General features: G+C 41.3%; 1 protein-coding gene across 2 annotated transcripts in view; it reads right to left on the bottom strand.

Moving 5' to 3' along the window:
* Positions 1-3,880: 3,880 nt before the first annotated feature.
* Positions 3,881-12,448, bottom strand: part of ppm1bb (protein phosphatase, Mg2+/Mn2+ dependent, 1Bb) — a 30,747-nt gene continuing 22,179 nt past the window's right edge. Inside the window, exons 5-6 of one of the 2 annotated variants that reach the window (XM_080872379.1) lie at positions 10,792-10,849; positions 3,881-5,188 (exon numbers count right to left, since the gene is read on the bottom strand). In XM_080872379.1, coding sequence (XP_080728505.1) covers positions 5,159-5,188; positions 10,792-10,849 — 88 coding nt within the window. In that variant the 3' untranslated portion in view covers positions 3,881-5,158. Of the gene's footprint in view, positions 5,189-5,286; positions 8,599-10,791; positions 10,850-12,448 lie in introns of those variants that run through there. The other variant, XM_080872378.1, reaches the window with a different exon arrangement.

Raw genomic sequence — 12,448 nt, 5'->3', positions numbered from 1 at the left:
CAGGTCAGTGTCTGTCTATTGTTTTGTCCTATCAGGCTTAAAGTGGATTCACCGGGTGAATCAGTGAGAGAGCGCGTGCTGTACCCCACATCACCAAATTAAATTTACCCCTTTTACCCCTCCCAAAACACACATACGCACCGACTTCATAATGTATTTGGATCACTAATTCACAAACGCACACATGTTCTGCAATCCCATAATCCCACTCCAGATTGGGAACACCTTTAAGATACAATGTGATTATGATTAGGGATTATGATCAAATTATGACAGAGTGACAGATTAGACAGGGTAGCGTGCGTGTGTCGGGGAGGTGTGGTGCTGTCAAGGCGGACATTTTTGATAAAGCGTGTGCTATTACGCGTCTTATGTTCTATCACATAGATACTGTTAGATTGTAGATGCTCATAATAAACATGGCCAGGATTTTAAATACTGAGGTCGGCCTATGTGAAAGTAATCCCTGTGAGCCAAAAGCTCATGCTTTAGCCTGCTCTGAGTGCTCAGTCTGACAATGCTTTGCAGTCTCTGAGCCACAGACTTTGAACTGTTGAAGGAAAATGGAGAGAACCCATGCCGACATGGGGTGAACATACAAACTCCACACAGAAAAAGCCTGGCCAAACCCAGAACCTTCTTGCTGTGAGACAATAGTGCCTACTTTTACCCGTATAACTAAAGTAGTCGCGTCTGTACTTGATAGACGTCAGAGGTCAAATTTCACAACAGCATCATTGAGCTACCAGTAATTTAGCATCTTGCCTAAAGACTTAAGCTTCATGTTGAGTTATGGACGTTAAGCACGGAAGCAGAACTCTTGGTACAAAAGGTAAAGTTAATAACCAACCATCCTGATACCTATTATCAGGGTTTGTTGAGCCAGCAATTGCAAAGAAAACCTGGCTATGCCTCACTTGCTTTGTAGTACCAACCCTACTGAAAGAAACTGAATCTGAAGGAAATGTGACGCCAAACAAGCTTTGATGTTTGAAAACAGGCAACCGGTTTCTTAATGCCTGAGTCGCGTCTGTTTATAAAGTGAAAGTGTGCTCCAAACATCAACAGATTACACATATACCGACAGTCTGCACAAGGCCACACACAAGTACACAGCATTAAAAAAAAAAAAATCATTCTCACTTCCAGCTGGTTAAAAATCCATCAAACAGCATTACATCCTTCAAATCCTGGATTCTCTCCATTGGCTTTGTATGCCTTATACAACTGAGTTTCAGAATTTGCTGCTTGGTTTTAAAGCACATTAAAGACAGGTCCCAAGCTAGGACTAAGACTGACTTCATATGAGCCAGCTCAGGAGATCAGGGAAGATGCACAGGAAAGAAGGCGAGGCACCGACTAGGGAGAAAAATAACTCAGGAGAATTTTCACTTCAGACCCAGCCACACACTCGGACAAAACCTGGTTCATCCCAAGGACCAAACTCCCAAACACAAGCTAAAGTGCTCAGTGCTCTACACTGGAGAAACCAAAAGCCAAACAGCTACTCCACAAATGCATGGCACAACATAGAAGAGCCACCTCGACAGGACGAGGCTCGTCTGTACATCAGCATCTAAAAGGACAAAGGTCACTCTTACGAGGATGCCAATGTTCACGTTTTGGACAGAGAAGACAGATGGTTTCAAAGAGGAGTGAAAGAAACTATCATCTTTGAACAGCAGGGGTGGCTTATGATACTGTTTGCTACCTAACAATGCAGTTTTAAGATCCCGTCCTAGGCGCCTCAACCCCCATTCAGATCTTGTGTCAGGTGATCTCAATGGGTCACATAATAGGGTGATGCAATGGCTTCACCCGAAACCTCTGCTGATAAGGACCCATGCCTTTTATCACACCTTGGCTCATGTGGTGAGTCACATGATCAATAGTGGGTCAACAACCCTCTAAAGGGACAATTCCCACTTGGCTTAAATACCTGGGATTCTCCACCGTTTGGTACTGAAGAAGCTTTTTGGATGAGAGGTGAAACATCTCAAGAAACTTAAAGACGTTCAGTTGCTTTCTTTCCAAGTTCCTTAGAATTATCATAGGTGGTATGATGATGCTCCCACAGTCCAAGGACATAGATATTTGGTTAATTGGTGCTTCTTAATTGGTTGTAGTTGTGAATGGTTTTCTGTCTCTCTGCATTAGCCTTGAAAGTCTGGGACCTATCCAGTGCTGCAAAGTAAGCTGATTGTGTCTAATGTGACAATAGCACCTTAGAGCTCTGAAACTTTAAACTGCATGCATTTAAACATTAAAGATTACCCATAGCCTAATAAAGGAGAGGTGGAAATCGCTTCAGTTTGTCACCAGATCAAAGCATAGTAGATAGTTATTGTTGGTGATAAGTAGGTTACAAATGCAACAGATCAGTTGTCTAATGTTTGTTCTAGCAGCTGCAAATCCAGAAGTGGAAAAGAGACAAGACAAGATTAGGACTGAGTATACAAACATTTATACTGAAGACATACAAATTCCATCGGCAATGACGCAGTTTGCTCTGTTCTAACTTTTCTGTGACGTTATAAAAAGGTTGTATAATCTACAGTATGCAAGTCGTGGTCAGAGGTTTACATACACTCATCATGGGCATGCATGTCATAGCAATTTTAACAATTTCTTTGAACTGCTCTTTTCCCGAGGATTGCACATCTTTAATGACTTTAAAAACAAGAACTGAGTGCACAAGTCGAGATTTTCTCTAATCCACACATGGTCTAAAATATCCCCACGGGCTCAAATATATACATGCGCTCACCTTTTTAGTATGACTACAACTGGTAGTTTCTTTTTGCCAGCATAAAAAAGATCAGTTGGACAGTGGTCATTAAAATGACCAACTCTCAGAACAATTCAAAAGTCCAAAGGAGCTCAGTGAAGATCTAAAGAGAACTGTGACATATTGGGAAGGTCACTTTAACAAGGTGTGGATGAAAACCCAAACTGTCATGGTTGGGTTGTACAGGAACCAGTGAGGCTCAAATCTGCAAAAAAAAATGGAAACTGCAGAAACACCAGTGTCACTATCCACAGTGAAGTGAGTGTTACATCATCATGGACTGAGTACCAATCTGCTTCAAAATCAGCACCCTCAACCTCGACTGAAATTTGGAGCTGTCCTCATGGACAAAGCAAATGCCTTCTGGAGAAAAGTTTCACAATTTGAGTAATAAAGATTGAGCTATTTGTCCACAGTGATAGAAAGCATGTTTGGAGGATAAAGTGAGGCGTTCAGACCTAAGAAAATTGCACCAACTGTCAAGCATGGTCGTGGTAATATCATGCTCTGGGGCTGCTTTCCTGATTGTGGTACTGTTACATGGCAAAGAGGATGGAATGATGGAGGACTACCTTCAACCAAAATATGTCTGGTTGAAGTGCAGCTTGCTAAGAGACATTTAACCAAAGGTTAGTTTAGATATGTACTTGTGTACCCAAATCTTGTTTTTTTTTTAAAGTAGCTACAGATTTATGCTATGTAAGCGTTCCACCCCCCCCCCCCGAAAAGTTCAAAGAAAGCCTTAAAAGTCCAAAAGTACCAAGACATTCATTCCTATACTGAGTGTATATGAACACTTAAAACATTCTGTAAATAGCTTTAGGCTTAATATGCCTAATTCAATGATTAAATCCATTTTAAACACTTTTTATATGCCGTCTTTTTATTGTTATTTAAAAGGACAACAGCATTTTGTGCAATGCTTTCTTTAGCTTCCCCATTTCTCTAATTTTACAGTTTTAAGCACAAATGTCCAGCTCTGACAAATTCAGCATTTTCTGTCAAACCACTTCCTACATACTAGTTTTACTCTGGCGGTACACAAATGTTATTTCTACACACAACTCAAGACTCAAAGTGATGTGACTTCAGTTAGTGATTCACGCAGCCACCACAGGATCCTTGGCAGGTATTTTATTTCATATATAGACGCTTTCTGTAATCAAATGTGAGTGCAATCAAACAACAGCAATACAAACATTACCAATGCAGTCTGAGAACCAAGAACAGGGTTAAAACAGGGAGTTCACTCACTCTACACAGCGAGCAGCTAGTAACCTCATGGACAACATCCAAAACAAAGGAGAGAAAAAAACAAGGACAGTCTGCTGTCATGTGCACCTCCAACCGTCATGGTGGGGAGGAAGACTGAGGAGACTACTGAACTGCCTCCACCCCTTCTCCCCAATCCAAACCATCAACCGCGACGCCATGAGTCCAACTTGCCCGCGGCTCTTCAGTGATAACTTCCCATTTCCCCATCATGATTATCATTGTCATCAACCTAACAAAAACAAGAAAAATAAAATCCAAATCATCTCTGCTTTTCAAACCTCAGGAGCCTATCAGTGTCCAGAGGTCCCTCAGGTTTAGTCCATCTCAACCAATGGCTGTCCATCCAGGTCGATTAGAAAAACCACGTAGCTGTACATGTAGAACCAAAGTCCTCATGCAGTGCCCTGCGAAGGTGGCACATCACATACGTGCACAGGTGGAAGAGGGGAGGGGGTGTGGGGGGTTTATGGTTTAGAGTGTCAGTGTGAGATAGAGGGAGTGTGTGTGTGTGTGTTTGTGTCTTTTAAGAGGGAAGAAGCAAATGTGTTAGGTGTTTATCAGACCTAGGAGCACAAAAAAAAGTCCAGGAGACGAAGAATTACATACAAAGTCTTTATCCACCATTTGTCTCCTCTTGGCCCTCCTCGAAACACTCTCACACACAAACACTCTCGCATACACACAAACGAACACGCACCACACACACACGATAGGTCCTCATGTCATTGTGAAGTCAGGCATCAACATTCAAGAAAAGAAAAGAAAAACAAAAACACCTCAATGGTAAAAATCATCTCTACCATCACAATGCTTCAGTTCATAAAATATTTTTTCAGAGAAGTGATTCAGGTTTTTCCTCCAGGTTTAAAGCAGTATGCGTGTGTGTAGTAGTTGTCTTCGTCATCGTCTTTGTCCCACTGCTGCAAACACACACACACACACACACACACACAACCAACATACGCACACTCACGCGCTCCAGCACACACCACGTGTCCTCTTTTAGTGGAGAAAGACATGGCGCAATGGAGAGACACTCCTCCTCCCCGAGTGGACGCACGGATCACCAGGAGGAGACGGGGTTTCTTGCCGCAGCTACCAAGGGTCATCCAGGTCACCGGCACTCTGGGTGAGGAAAGAAAAGGAAGAGAGGTGTGCCAGAGTTGTTATTGTCAAGTCTATCATTGTATGTAGTAATTAAACTGCTCCAGAAGCCTTAAATAATGGCAAACCTTTAAACCTCACTGTCCCCCTCCCCTCCCCCCTTTTTTAATATATTCAAATTGAATGGCTAATGGTGGAAAGCCGTTATATTCCCCTGCACAACCAGAACCTCTGATGACTCACCTTGCGGAGAATCACGAGGCCAGCTGTCAGACTGAAAAACAGGGGAGGAATGGAGAGAATGGAGTCCCTATAGTCTACATGGCTTCCTCTCGCTCCTCGCTCAGTTTGAGTTTTCAAACCTGAGAGCTGCTTTTGTTTTAAAGGAGACAACTCTTTAAAATGTCTTCAAGCAGCCGAGACGAGGTCAAGGCTCGAGCTAACAGCTGACAGAGGAGAGCAAGGAAGCTTCAGCAGTTTCCGAATACTTCACAGCCTACACAGACACATACACAACACAATAAACGGAGTAAAGGTCTACTAAAAGTGTCAGGGAACAGTCCTGTATCAAATGTCACCATGTTGCATTGGGATTGGAATGCTTAATCATGAAAAACAATCACTTCTGAATGGAAAAATGTCAACTTTGAACCCCTGATCTGCAAGATGACTGATTTGGTACAGGGCCTAAACGAAAAATAGAAAAAAATAAACCCCAAGACATAAATACATACAGTTAGTTTACAGTGAGACACTTGACACAAATCATTGCATTATACCTCAAATCCTTTTTATTTCTTATTTGCAGAACTAACCTGTTCCACACAACCACATAGAAATCATAGAAATACAGCTCATACATACAGGCGCGAGCACGCACACACACGCACGTACGCCGTTTAGCATTACCTCCCCTCTGATAGTTAAGTGCTTTAGATATTGAAAAGGTAAGTGCAGCGCATGCATTACCAGAATACAGGGCTTGTACAGACTCACAATAACCTCCATCTACCTGAATAAGAATAAACCCTGCAGGTCAAGCAGTCAGTTTCAATATATCTTTTACATCGAGGTAAGTGTTTAAGATTGACTCGATCTGTACAGGCAATGGCACAACCTGTGAGGAATATAATATGCTGCAATGTGGGTTTTTAAACAAAAGCTAAAAAGGACTCTTGGAAAACCTTGATTATTAATAATACCTTGAACTGAATACAGACAGAGAGCCATCGCACATGAAACATATCAACTGTAGTCCGAGTGTAATTCACCACAGGTGAACAGTATGACATCAGCCGTCCCACCGATATGTATACGTATCACTTTTGTAAGGTAAGATCGAGAAGGCAGGAATACTTGTGGTCGCCATCCCACATGGTGTGCTACCTTTAGACTGACAGAACTGATGTAATCAAAGCAGAGGAGTCCCAATGTCACCCATGTCCTAATCTTATCAGCAGTTACCAGTTTTTACAGTTTGCCTTTCACTGATCGATGCAGTGAAAAGCAGCTTTGGAAAAACTGCCAACAATAGGTTTGCAACATAGACTGTAAACAAAAGATAGCCACCATTATCTCGCCCGTTGGTTAGTGAGTTTTTACTGTTTTTGTATTCAAACTGGATTACAGAAGCGAGAAGGTAGACCCACCCTAAAGCATACACTGGTTTATCCACATTTTTGACCTGAATTGGGACCAAAATTTACAAAATGAGCATAATTTTGTATTACATATGACTTGAAACTACAAATTGAGACCATAAAGCCTCCACGGAGTCATATAGCAATAAGTAGGAGTGCATTTTTAAATGTATAGAACAGGAGTCGCTCTCCCCTGCTGGGAATTAGAAGGAATCCAGGTTTATGGCACTTCTACATACTTTACTTTTCAGACCCGGAACTACGTTCATCTTTTATATACAGTCTATGGTTCCACAGGTTATACTAATTAACGCTAACGTTCTGTTAGTAAGGCCCACGTTTCCAGTTTAAAATACTAGTGCTAAGCTGTGAACACGCCATCCAATCAAACAGCTGTTAGTACAAATGTAGGTCGCATCATACAATGTAGTGCTTAGCATTTTAAGATAATGTGGCTATGCGCGTGTTGCTGTAAAAACATAACAAAACAAACAAAAACACCTCAGTGCATGACTAAACATTTTTAGGGAGAACTATAATTGCTGCTCTGGCACCAAAATTTTATCCACTTAATAACTTTGCTTTCTACTGTTCAAAGAGCCTGAGTCTGAACATTTACACCCCCACCGCACTCTACCCCACCAACAACAGTATCAAGCGATTTATTATTTTTTATGTAATCATGTGGAAGCTGCAAAGACTTAATTTGCATCCAGACTGGTTTGAACAACCTACCATCGCTGAGCAGCTGATGGACTGTGTAACTGTCAAGTATCGCAAGCAATCAGAAACACACGTTTCAGTAGTGATTACTGGGCTCTTGCTCGGTCACTCAAACTCATGCAGACACACACATAAACACACATACAAAAACACAAGAAGAGTGTGTTCTGAGTCTGTAGATGGAGTAGGCCTGGAGACAGTGCAAAAGGTTGCACAGCTGCAGTTCAGAATGTCTCCTCGTGTTTTCTTTGTCAGTTCCTCCACTGTATGAAGGTGTGGGGGTGAGGCTTAAGGGTGGGAGTGAGGGTGGGGTCAGCCAGAAGCAAATACTGATAAATGTAAGCCATAGAGTGCAATGTTCACTTTGGCTTCACTAGCCACTTTTGCTTGTTACATTTTTATTTTGTTTACCATGAAAATTAGTTAATAAATCTGCTTCTGTGATCAAGTTTAAGTTTGGGAATCCAAGCCAAAGTGGTCAGAAGAAACAAAAAGGAAGAAAAATCAAAGAGTCCACATCTAAGGTATATAGATATATATATGTATGTCTCAGATACAGAACTTGAATGGACAGAAAAGCCCTTTTTGTTGTTCCTAATGAATTATTCAAATACAAAGCTGGACGTGGCCATTCAAGTTCTGCGATGAAGGACAGAGGAGGAGAGGTCATAGCACATCTCACTAGAGCTCTGGGATAGGATGGATGAGAGGGTGGTTGGGTATACAGGCAGGTGGTCAGTCAGAGGAGGGATCAGACTTTGGGATGGGCTCGTCTTGGCTGGCCTCCAGCTCTGCAATGGCGGGTGAGGGCGGGGGCGAAGGGGGAGAGGGAGGGGAGGCGGGTTCGTCCTGGTTGTCACAGTCGTCGGTCGTCCTCCTTCTCTCCCCTGCTCTCTCAACAGCACTCTCCCCCCGCAGATGGTAGGTAGCGAGGGACTCCTCCAACACCGAGCGGTACTGCCCCCGGTGGTGCATGCGGAACTGCCGAAGAGCCTCCAGCAGATGAGCTGCCGTGCTGCCACCTCCCTCCTCACTCTCCTCCTCCTCCTCCTCTCCCCCCGCACAGGCCTGAGGTGACACGCCAGGGTCAGACTCTGCAGGCACGCTCCATTGTCAAACACACACCAGCACACACATATATATATTTATATACACACGCGCACACACACACACATATCACCTTACAATCAGCGGCACATCACACACACAGACATCTACCACACAACAGCATCACAGCATCAAGAGACATACTTGCACCAGACGGACAGGCCCATGCAAACGCTACCTCTGACCCTCTGACCAACAGTCCTTTGTGAGATTTGCTGTGTAGTGTAACGAGGGGAGGGGGAATTCATCAGTACCCACAAGCCCAAAGAAAAGAGCCTGCAAGGCTAGACTCCACTGACATTAATACAACAAATACACCCATGCATTTATGCACACACTTCTTCACATTCACCCTGGTGGGCCGTTCAAGACCTGACACTGATCTCGTCTTCAGAATGAAGATGTTTGTAAAAACGCCTGCAGCCTTCCTTAAAAGATGCTGGATGTGGGATTCTCTGCTCTAACATCATATCCATTTCCTGCAGTATAAACAGAGTGCTGAAGTTTAAAACGTTTCCAGTTGCTGTTATATTATTTGCAGCTGTAAATACTTCATACCATTTCTTTTTATTTATCTCTTAATAGTGACGGTGCGGTGTTACATATCGTAAATTACCCGAAAAAAAAAAAAAATCAGCCCAGTTGTATGATTTAATTTGATTGTCTGCAATAACATTAAAACATTTATTTATAGAAGGTGCTAAGAAAAAAAATCTGTGACTCTGCCCTTAAAAACAAACAAAACAAAAAACTTTTGTGCTATCCAGATTAGATGGCTTTGTGGAAGTCCCTATCTGACCAAATCATTGTGGTTAAAGGTGCAAAATGAGCCAAAATTAAAAAATGACAACTTAAATCTGAGGTGGGTTTTAATTTTTTAAAGAACATTAGGCTCACATCCCATATAAATGTGCTTGAATAGACAAATCAATATTTTTGAGCAGAATCATGATGCCGAGGGAGTGTTAACATTTAATTCAACTTAATTTACATAATCTTTGGCTTGAGATTTCTTAGACAAACACAGCGAGCACAATGCAGCATGGGTACTTTAATTATTGGGTAATTAAAGCACAGATGATCCTGACATTGTTTTCGTAAGCCGTGTGCATACCCGTTCTATGTAACAGAAGAATAATATCTCTAATCTTATTTTTTATTTACACCGATTTCCACATAGTCAAAAAGACATGAGACAGAAAACAGTAAGAAAGCCTAAGGCCTCTCTGGGATCGATACGGCTGTTGGGAGGATTTCTGCAAAATTTAGACACAGATTTGAATTATATTTTTACAAGATGTGAGGCTAGGCCTAGCTTAAAATTAGAATTTTGGATTTCGATCTATGAATTTTTTGCAGGGATTTTTTAACATTGTGAGAAAGATCAAAAACTGGACATTTCAGGCAGTATGTTCACAAATAAATATCTGATTGAAGACCTTATCTTGAATTTTAGGAAAGTATCAAAACCAAATCTGGGTTCAAATATCTTTCTAGATCTAATCACTCAGTGCTTTGCAGAAGTATGGCTTCCCGATGAGGTGAATAAAACTTTTTTTAAATGTCCTCCAAGCATTTGTTTAAGTGCACACACTGAGTATATGAAACAGAGTAACGAGAATCCACCTTAAATAAGCTGTGACTACCGAGTATATCAGTAACACGAAGTAAATATTTAATGTAACAAATAAAGCTAGCAGGTTCTTTTGAATGACTTTCTGCTGCTAGGTTTCCAAACACAAAAAACCCCCCAAACGTGCATTTTTCAAGCATTAACTATATGAAATCAATGGTTTAAAGGATATGCGCTCGCTGCTGAGAGGTTCAATAGGTTTATCGAGGTCTTATTATACATCCCATTTCGATGATAAATGTGAAATAGAAACAGACGATTGGAGCTTCAGTGCTTTTCAACGTGGAATGCAGTCAACTGAGGCTCCCTGAACCTGTCAAGGTTATTCCGTTTATTCTATCCTCCGCCCTCTTTCACACTTATATCACATTCATTTTCTCTCGCTCTCACACATACATACAGCGGCACACAGAAAGAGTGTCCTTGTCTGGGCTGGTGTTTGTTTATGAGGTTATGTTGAGGCAGGGTGAAAGGCTGAAGAGGTGAAGGGCGGGGAAGAGTTCAGAGACAGGTTAACTCACCCCTTCTTCTTCTCTGTGAGGGTTCAGCCTGTTGTACACAGCCTCGATCACACTCCGCCTGCAAACACACAAACAACACATAGTTTCCTGCTTAGAGGAGACAAACAGCACCGACATAATGCAGCTTCTGTTCGCTCTCAGTAAATGTATATTGATTGAGGACTTAATGGAGCTAAAAGCGACTTTGTCAATTTTAGAGAATTCACCATTCATGCATATGACACTCTGTAATCTCTTCATTCATGTGTGCAGTCAGTTAATGTTGTGTTTTCTGCATGTGTTGGCTTTTTAATGTTTATCCAAAGTTGTTGTGGATGCAACTAAAGGATGCAGACACTTGCGTTTCTCAGTGTTTTATCGTCATCAAATCTTGAAAGGCTTTTCTTGTATAACTGGATAAATCCCAAACATAAACAATATATACACTTTTGAATTTGATGAAAAAAATCAAAACTTTTCACATCTTTAATCAACCCAGACTATTTTAACTTGTGGGTCATTATATACATCTAATGCTCTCCTAGTAAGACATGTTGCTAAAAACACATCAAACAGATTGACTGCTTATAAACCCAAAGAGCCAGATTTACAAGATGGGGCAAATTAGCATGAGATGGGAGAGGAAAGTTCTGCAAGTGTTCTACTAACAAGGTGCTAGTTCATAAGCAAAGATGCAGCCAATTTATTTCAATAATGACTAACACCATCCATCGACAGCACAAATTAGCGGGTCAGAAATGAGCAGGCGCGATAAGGGAGTGCGTATTCAACCTACTAAAGTAATACAATGTAAGAACAGGTTTTATCTCTGTGTTTAACGACACAACTCGAGCGTCACTTTAGACCAATGAGCAGTTAAATAAGAATTGTTGCTTTTTTGACATAAAGGCGGAGTCTTCAGTTACAAATTGTTGGGAATTTTAGGTGGATAAATGGCATCTTTGAATATATAAGGTGGCGTATGGGACTGATTCTGTGAAGCGCTGCATTATAAAAAAATACTGGCACCTATGGTATATACTTGAAAATCCTAGGGGACTGACCTCTAACCTTGAGGTCTAGGTTACTGGGAATTTAACTTGTCTGAGATTTTTTGTAGCTGCACCTATGGGATGAATTAAAAATCATCCCATACAACATTTTCAGACAACCTGACCTCTGGCTTGACGTTGACGTCACTGAGATTCGAACTCAAAGAGAGATTTTTAATGGTAATAATTTGAAAATCTTACGCTCCCCATTCCCAAGTTATTGCATTCACAAGCTTAGGTGTTCATTCGGCCTGTCGAGGCGACGACAAAACCATTGTCATGAGCCATTTTGGCTGAAGGGTAAAAACTATTCCACCTTCTAAACCTGAAATGTGTTTAACATTAACCAGTAGGATGTGCAATATAAGAATACAAAACCTTACTTTCTGGCAGAGCTGCCTGACCCCTGTGTTAATAAAGTTTCTGTTACTGTGCCATGTATATAAAAACGTGTTTTTTACCTGCATGATGTGTAATGGTGCAGGTAATCGAATGTATCATTTTAACTTAAATTTAAGAGCACTTTAATAGCTATATTTAATAGCTGTATTTTGACAGACATTTTAGGCTGCATGTATTAGCTATATACTAGAGAGAAGGTAAAAAAGCAGTCACAAGACTCCTCA

The sequence above is a fragment of the Rhamphochromis sp. 'chilingali' genome (genome assembly GCF_963969265.1).
Source record: "Rhamphochromis sp. 'chilingali' genome assembly, chromosome: 22".
Taxonomy (NCBI): Eukaryota; Metazoa; Chordata; class Actinopteri; order Cichliformes; family Cichlidae; genus Rhamphochromis; species Rhamphochromis sp. 'chilingali'.
The sequence above is the reverse complement of the archived record's forward strand: the minus strand, read 5'-3'. Positions and strand labels throughout refer to the sequence as shown.